At 44.6% G+C, this 15,210-nt stretch overlaps 1 protein-coding gene across 1 annotated transcript; it reads left to right on the forward strand.

The window, feature by feature from the left end:
- Positions 1-41: 41 nt before the first annotated feature.
- On the forward strand, positions 42-14,798 carry LOC135391526 (uncharacterized). The gene is made up of 4 exons (XM_064621802.1): positions 42-257; positions 2,253-2,346; positions 10,534-10,849; positions 13,070-14,798. The coding sequence occupies exons 1-4, from the start codon at positions 97-99 to the stop codon at positions 13,486-13,488; spliced, it is 990 nt and encodes a 329-aa protein (XP_064477872.1). The 5' UTR covers positions 42-96; the 3' UTR covers positions 13,489-14,798.
- Positions 14,799-15,210: the final 412 nt, after the last annotated feature.

Consider the following 15,210-nt stretch of genomic DNA (forward strand, 5'->3'; position numbering starts at 1 on the left):
GTCAGTGTCGCCCTCTGCTGAGAAAATGGCGAACGTCGATTTAGCTCATTGTTCCCGGAAAGGCCGCCAGCAGCAGTGTACGTGTGCAACACAACCATGGCTGAGGCGAGCGACACAACTCTGGCTTTCTTCACCAAAGCTACACCGAGTCAATGGAGACATGTCTTGTCGTTATACAAGGAGGTGCTCAAACAGAAAGCTGCACTTCGAGCTTCAAAGAAGGGAGGACCAGAAGAACTCATCAAATTGGACGTCTGGTAACTTTTTCCGATCATCTCCAAGGCCGTTGAGCTCGCTTTGTTTGTTCTGCTTGGTTTTTTCCGCCTGCTCTCTTTCACTATTAACAGTGATGTACGCGCTCGCGATGATCTCGTTTGACGTTTCTAGTTCGCCGCGGTATGTTCGTCAGAATCAAAGTCAGCTTAATATTGGTCATTTAATAGAAGAGGCTGAGAGATTTCTATTGTGATCGATTGCGGTTAGGCCTAAACCTTAGAGACGGGGGGAAAGCCTACGGTGACGGATTTCTTAGCGCCCGGTGAAATTTGGACAACACGCCGGGTCACCTGGAGCTGACCGGGTCCGCTCCGGACCCTGCTCACTGTTGTGACTGTTAAGTGTGTTGACATGGTTCGAGAGCTGTGCCCTTTCTTGGGGATCCTTTATGCGGGAAAGGACTAAGCCTAAGCACGATTGCGGCGAATTAAATCTCTGGAAAGAGTTGTGTTTTGGTTTGCATGTGACGCGCCGGTGAGGTTTGAATCGTCCGCGACGGCTGCCAGTGATCGCGGCTGGATAGCGGGGCTCTGAGGGGCTCTTGTAAGGACTGCTTGTTTTCCGATGGTTTGGCCCTGTTTTTTATGCTCTGCGTCTCTCGCTTACAACCAATGGGGTTCGGCAGCGCTGAACACGTAGCTTTTTATTCTTTGCGCAAGCATTTTATGGGCGATTCAGAGACATTTTTACTTTGCTTTTCGACAATATTTTGTGCTAATTGTTCTTCAAAAACAAGGAAATATTCTAGGGTGGTTCCCATGGTGAAGGAATTGAACGACATGACGGAGAAAAGTAACATTAAAAGCCATATGGCTGTATAAGTTGTCAACTCTGCTGCTGCTGCATAACTTTGACGAACGAGTATCGTGCAACTGCAGCGTGAAGAGGAATGTACCGTTAATACATTCCTCCAATACATTGATCCGGGAAATTATCGAGAATTAAGCACTGCTGTATTGAGAACAAGGCCTTTAGTCCACTGTTGCCTTTAGAGGGCCTCTGACAACCGCAAGCTGTGGTACAGTGCTTTGCATTGCTGGCATTTCAGCCTGCATGGTGGCTGTGGATAACAGCTCATGAAGGTACATACACATACACAAAAAAAGTTTGCTGATGAAAGGTATTTTGTGTTGAGGCCGGTGTCAGGTTTGGTCCTGCTGAATCATCCCATTACTACTGCCAGTGGACAACACATCAGAGATGACATTGAACCTTTTTTATGGGAAAACATGAGACATTTCTTGGGCTGAATCAACCAAATCTACTCTAGACCTGGGGGTGAAATTGTAGTAGCTTAAACCAAAGTCATAGGTAAATTATTCTGGATGTCAGTGGTCCAAGAACAGTACTAATATTATGTGTGATAGAATGCACACATGATAGTTAGACGGTTGTTGCACAACCATCCCCTAGACGTCTCAGTAACAGGCACAAATTGTGTGCACCGTAAAGGCAGAGGTTAAGACAGGGTTACAGATTGACATCCTCAGTAAAGATCATTTACTTAGAACCACAGAAAGCATCTGACATTAATAAAGCGTCACAGTGTTCACTGTTGGTGTGCCTGTGCGCCAAATCTTCCGGGTTGGTTCGTGAGTGAATCCAGCTTTATTGTCGCATTTTCAAATATTATTTGGTTGGAAATTATAGGCCCATTTCATTGCTCCCAATATTTTCAAAGGGACTTGAGAACATAGTTCATAACAGGCTTACAGGTTTCCTTGAGAAACATGACATTATTACTGAAGCCCAATTTGACTTTTGGAAGTCACGATCCACTGAAATTGCTCTTCTGTACAAAAAACAAAAAAGACCGTGTTATACGTTACTAGTACTTTAACATGCTTATCTGCGTCATGGTGCACTTCTGCTACTTTTGCAGTGAAGTGCATTCCCAAAATGATTACAGCCCAGGAGGCAACGTTGCATTTCATTTGTCCGTACATCATGTGGTATAACTGCTGCCTTCTTTGCAGGTACCAAGAACAGCTGCCCAAAGTTATTCGGGCTCGCAAGGACATGCACCTTCTTCATGATGAACTCGTCAAGGTCATGAAGTGGAAGTTAATGGTAGGATTGCAATTTTCTTGCACACAATAGGGGATGTTAGTAAACCGTTGATAACACGTATCTACTGCGTCCGATAAACAGACAAGATTCTGCGTCTCATGAGCTTTCGATTGGTTCTGATAGGTATGATGCCCTCACACTGATGTTACCAGTGGTCTACCAAAACTCTGTTACATTCTAATGCACATGCGGAGCCTAACAGTAATTGAGAGTGCAACCACTTTGTAGCGCTGTAAAAGAGTAGGATCCCTTAACAGTTGCTGCAGGCACAGAATGAGAAATTTGGAAGCAAGTAGTGTTGTTTCTTTATCCATTTCTGAAAACAAAAGGTATTTCTAGTCACTTCAATCGGGTTCATGCCTTTTACTGGCATTGAATTATTTTTGTACATGTGGAGAGGACAACCTGATGTTAGAGGGACGAGAACCATATCCATTTCTACCAGGGGTTATTTGAATAAAACTTGAGTATGACTCTCATACTCATTCTCAAGGAGCCTTGCAGGGCATTGAGCACGCGAATGGTGCACGTACTGGAAGCGCTGCCAAAGCTATTGAGAACAACTATTATGCAGAGTGTGCCACGTAAGACTGACCAGAATTTTTATTTAAAAAAAGCTATGAGAGCAGCATATAAGTTGTTTTTGCAGTTGAGTTCTATGGCCAGGCATGTAACTACCAGATGACTAATTACCTGAAATTCATTAATCAAATTTTTAATTAAGGAATTTCTGGCAAAAGCAAGATAGTAGATTGAGAGACTATCCTCGTTGAACGCCATTCCATGTTTAAAAAATCCTGAAACACGCACGTGCGCTAAACACATCCATCACCGAATTTTGATATGCAAATGAGCCGAAACCGAAAAAGCGCACCTAGGAGCGCATCACCCATGCTGACGGAGGCTTATCTGGGCCGGAAAGCGGTTTATCTGGCCAGCTGAGCGGGATCTACTCCAATTATCTCCACCGCTCTGAATCACGTGGCACTCTGACGTGAAATGACCGCTGTACTCCCCGCGGGTTTCGGTTTCAGCTCATTTGCATATCAAAATTCGGGGATGAATATTTTAACGCACGGGGGGTTCAGGATCTGTTAAACATGAAATAAAATCGCTTTTGCCCGAAATCTCCTAGTTAAAAAGTGAATTATTGAATTTTAGGTAATTACTCATCTTGTAGTTGCACACTTTCTTTGGATGTGACGATGTCCACCTGGCTGTAGAACTCAACTGCAAAAACAACATCTATGGTGCTCGCGTAGGTTTTTTAATAAGAATTCTGGTCAGTCTTACGTGACACACCCTGTATAAACGGTCCCAGTTCGCATGAGCACACAACATCTCACTAGAGGAGACACCAGCTACGATGTCGCAGCCTGGGGAACTTGAGTATTCTCAGTGCTAATTTGTTATGTGTATGTTAGCCTCTTGCAAAATTTGGAACGTAGACTCATAATGAAAAAAGAAAAAAACGAACTGGGGACGACAAGAAAAATACCCACACAACATATACGTGTATATATATATTATTTTTATTTTTTATTTTTTTCTCGTCCCTTGTCTAGATTTTTTTCCTTGTGCATCCATGCCACCAGCTCAGTTAGTTTTAAATAATTCTTTCTGTTTTGGAGCAAAGGGTCACATTGGTGCAAGTTACTGTCTAATATATTTGTCTGGCATAACTTAGGCATCACAACCCCTTTGTAACTTTTATAGTTTCAGTGTAAAAGCTCACAAGAAAGAACTAGCACTGTTTTTTTGCCTTTGTGCACACGCTGTGATGAAAAATGTTTCAAGGGCCTGCCATTTGAAAATACGGGACATTAGGCAGTTCCTGCTTTGTGTGAAAGAAATGGAAGTTGCTCAATATTAGTCGAGAAAATGGCTGGTTTCCATTATACACTTGATTTCAGTGATATAGACTTCCAGCAATAAAGCATTTAAGTTTGATGAAGTAAAAAAAAAAATACTGAGTGCTTGTTGAGCCAAAACATTTGAAGCCCACGAAGACTATGTGACCTTTGCACCCTGGCTGTTTGCACCTCAGATGGGTGTCTTTTTCAACATGCCAGTGTGTAGCACTGTTTGCTTGGACGCTCTATGCTTGACAGTTTTGCTCCACACTCCTGATCATCATCATCACTATATCTAATACCCCTGTCAGACTGATTAATTTAGTGTCACTTTCAGCGAGTGACACTTGCAATTACAGTCATTCGTATGCTGTCACACGACATCTTTTAGTGACACTCGGCAGAAAGTGCACTAACAATTTAGTGAGTTCCCCAAACTCGCTTCACTTTTCTTCACCATAGGAGTGCCGAGCAGAGTGCGTAGCCTCGACGGCAGGCTTTGCGGTACAGTTACAAATATTGAGAAAAAGCGAGGGGCCCCGACACCACAATATTTATAAACGAGTATTTTCAATAGCGTGTTTATTTAATTTTAGTACAGTGAGACATGGTGCCGAAAAACATGTCATTAGTCTCGTTAGCAGCCTCTTCGCAGTCTCAGTGATCGGGCGGTGGCCATATTTGTTGTGGCACATGTTTGAGGCCAATTTGTTAATGTTGGAAAGAGATTTGCAGGAAGTGCTTCTAAACCAAAGAAAATACTGTGGCGCACACCTAAAAATTTTGCAGCAGTTTATTTTTATCTATCGTAATTGCCATCGTCGCTTAAATGACACTTGCTTAAGCCGTGTAGAACGCACGTAGTGAAAGCGACATTCGCTTGGTTGGAGTGCACTCGTGTGACAGGGGTATAAGGCTGCTGTCACTGGCTGCTCTTTTCTTTTGGTGAAAGACGTGTTTGAAGTCATTCGGTGCCATAAGAAGTGGCAGTGTTTGTAACTCGTAAAAAAATGTGCTTGCATGTTTCAAATTCATTGATTACAAATCAATTTTCATTATTGTTCAGCGTGGGTCACAAATGCCGAATGTCATGTATTTGGACAAAATGAAGCGGTGGAGAATATGAGCTATGGCACTCACTCTTAAGACTGCAATGACCCCTATGGTATTGATTAACAAAAAGAACTGTTATTTTTAAATCAACTTCCCTCCTTTTTCTTGTAAAAACCCCATAGGGGTCAGTTTTTGCACGAGCATCACGCTTCATCAAATGATGCATTGAGCTTCAGGCTGCATGCGTGTAGGCTTAAAGGGACCATGAAATGATTATAGTTAATTCTGAGTACTCTGCCGGAAACAGTTCTCATGATCCCTGACTATCATGCACACATAGACTTTTAACCCTATTCAGTGCACCAGGGGCGCAGTTACCATGCAAAAATAGCAGGGCGTGACCGCCGGATACATCCCTTCGAAGCGGGCTTACGTCATCAATGTCCGATCCTCTCAGCCAATTGTGGACGACCAGGAGCACACACCCCTTGGGACCACGTGGGTGCATGGTTTTGATTTGCGCAACAATGACGTCTTATATCTGCTGTTGAAATCAGTAGAAATATAGCGAAACGCAAATTGTCGGCGATAGAGGAAGAGATTATGCAACACACACCGCATTTAGGAATCGTTCCGTATGCAGCAGCTCCCAAAAGGCCACCGACAGAAACATTTTCTGACGAAGCAGCTCAGATAGGAAAACTTGCTCCGGTAACCTTGCTGACAATCAATGGCTACATAACGCTTCTGGTATGATTCTGTGTCAACGATTAGATACGATCTTAGCTCTGGGTCAAATTAAAACATATTTCGTGGTGAAGTTTGCAGGCTTGCTTGTATATTTTGCAATTTGCTCGCAAAAGATCATCCGGGAGTCTGCAACATCCTCTGTGTATGATGTCACGGCCAGTTCGCCTCACAGGCAAGTCGTACCGGCCGTGGTTAATATAGAATATTTTCGCTATTTGAACGATTTTCAACTTCATATTTTGCGGGGTGAATGCTTTAGTACGGAGGAACGAATTGAAAACGATTGTAGGCTCGTGAATTGTGCTTTCATGGTCCCTTTAACCAGGATGTCAGGCTGAAGCATTTTTCATTAAGTTTTTGTGCCATTAGGAGGAAAATAGTTCAGCATAAAGGAGCAGTCTAGAGGCCCACTACTTTGTTTCTGTTTTTGGTCAGTATGGAATGTTAGGCGGCAGAAAACAGTTTTCCCACAATTTGTGCAACCGTAGCGAAATTGGGACGCGTGCAATAGCTCCCCGAACCTCCCGTGCGCGATACACCCTCCTTCGCCTTCACGATAGGCACGTGATGAGTGCCACCACGCGCGTCACTATGTGACGCAAGTGGTGAGGACGCTCCTCATTGGACTTGGGATCACATGATCGAGGTGAGCAACATCGCGCAGGCCGGAGCGTCTGCTACCGCTTCGGAGACGCTATGCGTTCTCCGAACGTGATGTCCGAAATTGCGGGTTTGAAGGCTGTCCACGACACAACCACGATTTTTTGCGACCGCAGATACCACGGGAAGAACGAGTGGTGCAGCCCGAAATTAATTGCGCTTGTACAGCGAAAACCCCGTGCTTCTCGACAGTGTGCAGCCTGTCCGGCCGTTTTCACCACGCAGTTGGTTCAGTGGCTAACAGGTGGCGCCACAATACCGCCGCCATTGCTTGCTTTCTGCTACTGTGAATTCTGAGATTGCACAGAAGCCACGGATATATTACTCTTGTGATCGTAATCTTATTTTCTCAGGCTGCATATATGCTCTGTTTTTTTTTTTTAGAAAACCTGATATAAATCATATAAAGACTAGAAGTCAACAAGAAACAGCTCGCAATGTTCGTAGCAGACGGTTTTTCCTGCGAATGAATGAGGGGCTCTCTACCACCAACTTCACAGTAGAGTGGGTGTGGTCTGCAGTTGGAGCGCTCCGGCCTGTCACCGCGGCAGCTATTTTGCAAATTAATTGCACTGTGGTGAAACAACTTTGGACAGAAATATTTTGTGGGAATGCTTTTCACATACTGCTTTACAAGATGACAGCAGTTTTTGGCCATGTCAGATACCACTTTAATGCTCCTTTAAGAGTAAGGAATAACTGTTCATACTGGTCGGAACCAGTCCTGCCTCTGACGCCAGCAGAGCACCCTCTATGTTCCCTGTACGCAAAGTGGACCGGGAATGTAGGCAACTCCTCATATATATATATGTTTGTAATTTGATCGTGCACTCCCAGCCGAGGACAGCTGTTTCGCTCTACTTGGAGCTCTTCAGCCCGGTGCAGGGAAGTGACACGATCTTGGGTCGGCGCTAACAGTGTGCCTCGGCGAGGCACCCCAGTGCAAGCCCAGTGCTTTCAGTGGTGTGTTAGCACACCCTGACGGGAGGAATCACCTGCTACGTGACCTTCTGACGCCATCCGCTCAAACGTTGCCTGCCTGCGTACTGCTGACGATGGCCCAATAAGGTCGAAACAGCTGTCCAGTACTGGCATAGCAACATTTGAGCAGTTACAAACATAGGTATGCTATACGTGCAGCCAAGGAGCTCTGGCTAATTTTTTCCCTTATATATATACATATACAGGGTGTCCAGCTAACTGTGAACATATTTTTTAAAAATATATATAACACTTTTTCCAAGATGAAATCAATTGCAATATAGCATATCCTGAAGGGCACTCCCTAGGAGTGCATTAGCAAAGTCCAAAGGCAATGTCGTAATTAACTTTCATTAATTAACTTTTCAATTATAAAAGCTACAAAGTTGTCCCAATGAGAACATCTGTTCCTTTCGGTCACCTGATATCGTAGCCGTTTTCAGAACAAAAATCCGTTCGATAGATCGCCCGCAAAAAATTAGTGAACAAACGCAATTTTTTTTCTTTATTTTGTTCATTGCGCATCTTCGCAGACGCATATTTCCTTCATCCCCAACGTGAGAGGGGAAAGGAGTACAGTGCCGCCTCATGCGTCGAAGATGAGCTTTAACTTGTGGAAACAAAACAAAAACAAATGTATCGGGTGACTCTATCGAACTGGCCTTATCTTGGGTTGCATTTTCTGTTTCCTTTTAATCTTTTTCCAGGACGCGAGAGGCGATAGTGTGCTCTTTTGCCCTCTCACATTGGGGTGAAGGAAAGACGCGTCTTCTAAGAAGCGCAATGAACAAAATAAAGAAAAAATGGCTTTCCTTCACTAATTTTTGCGGGCGATCTATCAAACAGATTTTTGTTCTGAAAACGGCTGCGATATTAGGTGACCGAAAGGAACAGATATTCTCATTGGGACAACTTTGTAGCTTTTATAATTAAAAAGTTAATTAAGACATTGCCTTTGGACTTTGCTAATGTCCTCCTAGGTAGTGCCCTTCAGCATATGCTATATTGCAATTGATTTCATCTTGGAAAAACTGTTATTATATTTTTAAAAATTATGTTCACAGTTAGCTCGGACTACCTGTATATATATATATATATATATATATATATATATATATATATATGCAGAGCAGGTAGATGGTTACGAAAATAAATATGCAAAATCTAACGAAGGGACTCAGAAGCTTTAAGGAATTCGTACGAGACTACAATTTATTACGTTTAAAAAATAAAACTAGGCTATGGGGAGGTCAGTATTATATAATGATACGGGTCTTGAATTAGTATGAGGCTACAATGTATTATATTTTAAAACTCGTAAAACTAGACTTTGGGGAAATTGGCATTACATAAAGGAGTCGACGTCTCGACGACAGCGTCGTCTTCAGCAGGACTGCGAGGAACAATACTAGGCTGTGGTAAACAAGGGGAACAGAAATGGGAGAGAAAAACTGTACACGTGATAGGGCGCTCCTCATAAAGTTTTTCCAAGAGCTTCGTCCTCGGGCGGTCGCGCTGGTCGATAGGGGGAACCTGCAAAAATAAAGGAAAACGGGAGAAAGGACGGAACTGGGGGTCGGCAAGCCCAACCAAGGTCATGAACGTATGCTCCGCACTGTCGATAGAATTCCTGGGTATGGGTAGAATTCCTGGCAATTCTATTGACAGAAGCTTGCCTGAGTCATCTTAAGGTGGGCCTTTAGGCATAGAGTACATTGCCATTGGTTAAATATGGGAAAAAGTGATTTTCCTATTTTTAAAACTTACTTCTATAGTTACGGTGGACACCCTGTATGTGTGTGTGTGTATGTACCGTATTTTCACGCGTATTAGCCGCGGCTTATGCGCGATTTTTTTTTTTTTCGCGGACGCTCTGCGGCTTATCCGCGGGTGTGGCTTATCTGGTGACTATTTTTCCCTGGTACTTTTCCCATACCCCGAATTAAACGAAAGGGCCGACAGTGCCTCATGTTTTTCGGAACAGGACCGCCCTGCCAGTGCACGAACAATACCGAACAGCGGCGGGTCCACATTCGAGTGGACTGACCTTCCGAATACATTCCCCCACGCAGCTTTAACAAAAGGGATGACAGTGGTTGATGTCTCCTGGAACACCACTAACCCGTCAATCCACGAAAAACACGCAACAAGGGCACAATCCGATCTTAGAAGAACACTAGAACTGACCTCCTTTGTTATACATCATTCCGACACCGGAATGTGGACAGGGTTTATGGTCTTCCCTACGGTCTCCTCTGTCGGCAGACCCACAGGAAGGGTTCAATACACCTGACATCGGGATAAAACGTGGTCAGCTAAGCGTCAGTTCTGATTTGACCAGAGCAGCAGCATTCGTGGACATGGGCACGGCAGTTAGAGGTAAGACATGGCTCCAACGCGAAGGCACAGCTACGACAGCGGCTTCAAACTAAAAGTCGTCGACTTCGCGGACCAGTACGGGAACAGGACAGCCGGCAGGGAGTACGGCGTCGACGAGCGTTGAGCGTCTCTATTGATTTTGTATGTGCATCACTGGTTTAGCGCACAAAGCAGTTGCGTGGTATTACCCGCGGCTTATCTGCGAGTGCGGCTTATCTGCAAAAACATTTTCAAAATGTATCTAAAAACGAGTCCTGCGGCTTATCTGCGGTGTGGCTAATACGCGTGAAAATACGGTATATATATATATTTTTATATGTGTATATATATGTATACGTATATATAATTTTGTTTTCTGCAGAAATAACAAATATGACTGAGAGCCGTTTGTAGAAAAACTACCCAGTTTGTTTACTAGGCTTGCCCTTATTTCGCTAAAAAAATCGCCTGCATTGGGAATGCTCCAATGATCTTTCTTTGCCGGGTTAACTGGATGTTTCTTCAATTCTAGCGAGGCAAGTATCGACCACAGTTGCTCGACTTGGTTAAAATAAACACCGAGCTTGCTGTGAAGTCCACGAGCAAGAAGGCATTCCGCAAACTGCCCAACCTGTCCAGTGCCATCACAGCACTTACAAACCTCAAGGGCATAGGGCCTGCCACAGCATCAGCTATCTTGGCAGCAGCATTCCCTGACCAAGCACCATACATGGCAGATGAAAGCATGCTGTCTACACCTGGTGTTGAGGCAACTGACTACACACTAGCAGAATATATTAACTATGCCGAACGTATCAAGACTTGCACTGACCAGCTTGCACAGAAAGGTAGGTGTTACCTTTTGTATTGTAACTGCCTATGTGTTTTATTTAAGTATATGTTGTGAAAGACGTGCAGAAGACCCACTTGCTTTATTGCATTCGGCGTTGGCTCTGAGCTCATGTTTCTGCGCTTTCTGCATGGTGGCAAGCTGCTGTGCAAAACTTTTATCCTCATAAAGGCCAATTTTGTAGCTATTAATATCTTAGATGTTGCAGGTTTTTAAATTGATCCACCTTTTAAAAAGCATGGGCTGGATGTTTCGTGCCCAACCACCCTTGCACAACTTTTAGCCTCACTTTTTGTGAAAACGTTGGGACTCTGTGAGGAGCTTTGGGAGCGAGAGAATGTGTGAAGCAAGGCCTTGGTATCTTTCGTAGACCAGAAAACGGAATGCGATCCCGTTGTCTATACCCTTTGTAGAGTGCGCTGTTTGACTCTTAGTTTCAATAACTTGCGTCCCCTGAACCTTGAGACTAAATATGTGGACAAAGAATGTAGCATACAGTAGACAAAGTGGCCTGTCTTACCGTGTCTCTCGTGTATATCCTCCCTCAGCCTCAAGGAATTGCTGCCCGCATCAAATGTAGATGAGCTTGCTTGCTTCCTGTTCATTTTCCCGTGATATACAAGCTATGTTTTCTGCTTAATTAGTACGGTATTTTCTCGAATCTAGGCGCATTTTAAATCGAACACTTCCGAAAAGAGCTTGCGATTAGTTCTGCTGGGAAGCCGTCCCACGCAGCAACAATCCAGCGCACTAGCTGGCCCAGCGAAGCACGCTTTATCCGACCCGTTGGAGTTAACTGGTAGTCCTGCTCGCAAAGCCAGTCCGTGTAATATTTGCGAAGCCTGTCTTTAAACGCTTGTTGATTGCCACATCCAACGGTTGCAGCTGGCTGGTCATGCCTCCCGGAATGACGGCCACATCTGTCCCTCCCGCAGATAGTGTGATCTTCGCATTGTCCGTGAGGTGTCCCCGGTAAGACTCGAGGACCAGGAGAGAGTCCAGTCATAACAGAGCACCTGGTCACCGCTGCCAGACCAACCTTATCGATTCTTCCACCATTGTGCTCATCATCCAGCCATTCTCATGGACGCGCACAATCTAATTCTTTGGGAAGACCTCTTTGGTCGGAAAAGTTTTCTGCTTAAATATGATGTAGGGAGGAAGCTTGCAACCGTCGGCGGTACAACAGAGCATCACTGTTTATCGTTGTTTCTTGTATCCCGCCGACCCCAGCTTCACCTATTTCGTTCCTTTCTCGTCCACGGTGTACGCCATTGGGATATCAAAATAAACCGGGGTCTGGTCGGCATTGCCGACATATCCCAAAAGGTAGCCTTTCTCCTCATGCTTCTTGATTATGTAACGTTGAAACTGGATCAGTTTCTCCTCAAAGTCGGCTGGCAACTTTTGACAAACGGACGTTTGTCTTCGTAAACTGAAGCCAAGCCGCTTCATGAAGTGCTGCAGCCAGACCCTGCTGGCCTTGAACACTGTCCACGAGATGCCACGTGCCTTTGCGGCCTCTCTTGCTTTTCCTTTGATTATTTCCATCGTTACTGGAAGTGTGGCTACCCTCTGCTTCCTGAAGAAGTCCGCTACCTCTGTTTCCACTTCATGGTGACGACCGGATCGTGGTCCCATGAACGCCATTCTCGTTGCCCTACAGCTGAACAATTAATTACGTTGTTTCCGCCAGCGGCGCACGTTTTTTCTTCTACGCCGAAATCCCTTTGTGCTTGGAGATTCGAAGACTTCTCTGCCGCCAACACAACCTTCCATTTAAACGCCGCCACGTAATGCCATCGCTTACACGGAGCCATAGCCGAACAGTCAGTTTTGGAAGTATAAATGCAGTGAAAGAAAACAAAGCGCTATCACGTGCACGTATTGGGTAGGGGGCGCTGCGTATGACGCAGCGCCACCGATTCCTCGTATCTGAGCCGACCCCCCAATCGCACGCCCTCTTTTTCTGTAAAAAAGTATCTGCCTAGATTTCAATAAATACGGTACACCTTTTGCTCTGGAAACCATAGTACTTATGTGTACCATACTTGGGTAACATGATGGATGTAGTTTTTCATATGGTGGAACATTTATGATGTTATTCATTTGCTTAGCTTCGCTATGCATAATCTTGTTCTACTACCACTGAAAATTCGTTCAGTTTAACAAGAATGCTGTGCCTTGGCTGTGTCTAATTATTTCTATTGCACGACAGATCCGGAAGGAACCTGGACACCACACAAAGTGGAGCTGGTCTTATGGGCTCACTATGTTGCCCGAGAGCTCAAGCCCTCTCTCCTGGATGACCTCAACAAATACAAAGACGGTTCCACTCCACCTGCCACCCCCAATGGAAACAGTTGTATCGCAGCCGACTCCAACGGTGGCAGCCACGATGACACAACTACACCCTCCGCCAACGACAGGCCTGGGTCCTCGTCCGATTCGCGCTCCAGTGCGGAGGACGAGAGTTCCAGCCAAGACGCTCCCGACAATGGAGCTCTGGGCTCCGCAGCCGAGGAGGAGTCTTCAGATGTGTCCTCATCAAAAGGTGGCGGAAAGAGGGAACTGGACGACGAAGAGGGTAGCAGAGAGGGAGACAGTGAGAGCACAAAGAAGAAATTATGTGCATGAGGGCCCAGCAACGAGAAACCTACCACCTCCTTGTGTGTTATTATATTTCTCTGCCGAATTTCATTTCGTTTGGCGGGGGTTGCTGAGGAAAACTGTGGAGTTGAAATTGTGAATGGCCCAGTAGTTAAATATGCCTTGCCTCAAAGTATTGCCACTGTGCTAATATCTACTACTATCTACTATCATGCTGCAATTTAGTGCAGAATGAAATCACAAAATGCATCAACGAGCTCTTCCAGGGAAAATTATGTAACCCATTATTAAGTCACCTTCAGTGAAGATTGGGTCATCGACAGCAGAAAGACTGACAGGAGTCTGATTCTGTTTGCATGTTCTCCATAAACAGTACCTTGAGACAAAGCAACTCTCGTTTGAGGCAGTTTCTTTTGCGATGTGCAGTGGCACGTGAAATTTGCATCTTGATCTGATTTTGCCCTGCAGGCCATTTACAGCCACTTTTGCTAAATTTAGGTGGCACAAGGACACTTTGCAGAGAATGCCGTAGGTAAACGTAAAATTGCTCGACTCTACCGTACACCTCTGACCTTCCCCTGTCAATTTGCCCACCATCAACCTTTTTGTTCCCCCAAGAATGTATGGAGACTGTTCCCATTGTGCAGAAAGTGATGTGTTGCAGGTTTTCATAATCTCACGTTGTCACTGTGTTACCAACCAGATTAACCTCTATAAGGTTTACTTTTAAGCAAGATGGATGAATCATTTGTAATAACGGGATTGCCTTTTAGGAAATTGAGTGCACACTCTACACGAGTTGAGCTCCTTTGTGGACCATGAAGTGATTTGAAACGAGACCTGCCTTTGATTGTCCATTCTGCCCTTGTTACATTGTTTCTGGCCTTTCCCCATATTTTGTTACAAGACTTTCTCCTTAAGCAAAATGCCTTCTACAAAAGTGATGACTGTTCTGCTCTGTGCAAAAGAAAAAAAAGCAGTTGTATATACTATATCTGTTTAGGCAGTGGGTATAATATGCCATGTGCATTATGTCTCCAGATTGGTCTTTGGTCTACCTCATCTCTGTTGTGAAGCTTTTCCTGGAAGCAGATATTGTTTCCCTCCGTTTTGAAGAGGAGACTGTGGCTGTGCCCCTTTCTCTGCCTGCAATCTTATTTTTCTCCGCCACAAAATGCCACTACTGAAGCTGGTGTTTATAGGCTTGTTTCAAAAAAGGGGCGAGGCCACATGTAGTTTGTGTTTTTATCCCCCCTCATGTTCCTGCATCATCCTGTGCACTTGTCTGCCTTCTGTTTATTTGTAGGACAATTAAACACTTTTCCAGAAAATGTGAATCTGGTGCTTTCATAATTACTGGCTACATCTACAAGTACATATGTGGACATTGCACCTTGTTAGGGCAAAATGCAGTACAATGAAATTCGAGATATAATGAAATTCCCTGTCAACCAACCACAGGGAACAACGCATTTTAGCTCCCACGAGAATGAAAGTGTTTTAAGCCGGCATCTTGATACAATGAAAGAAAAATTTCCAAAACAGCATTCACTCCATTGCTAACCTGTGCCCATTAAGAAACAAGCAAACGTTGCGAGCACGCTGTAGCGGTGCTTTGTTCTGTCTCTCTCCTGAACCATCCTTTGTCGGAAAGATCGCCTGCTGTGATTGCAACTGATCGGACTTGCAATGCCCGTCCTGCGTGACGACGGTGTACCCGGAAAGGAAGCGGATTGGTAAGTGCAGTTT

Source organism: Ornithodoros turicata, chromosome 4, assembly GCF_037126465.1.
Source record: "Ornithodoros turicata isolate Travis chromosome 4, ASM3712646v1, whole genome shotgun sequence".
Taxonomy (NCBI): Eukaryota; Metazoa; Arthropoda; class Arachnida; order Ixodida; family Argasidae; genus Ornithodoros; species Ornithodoros turicata.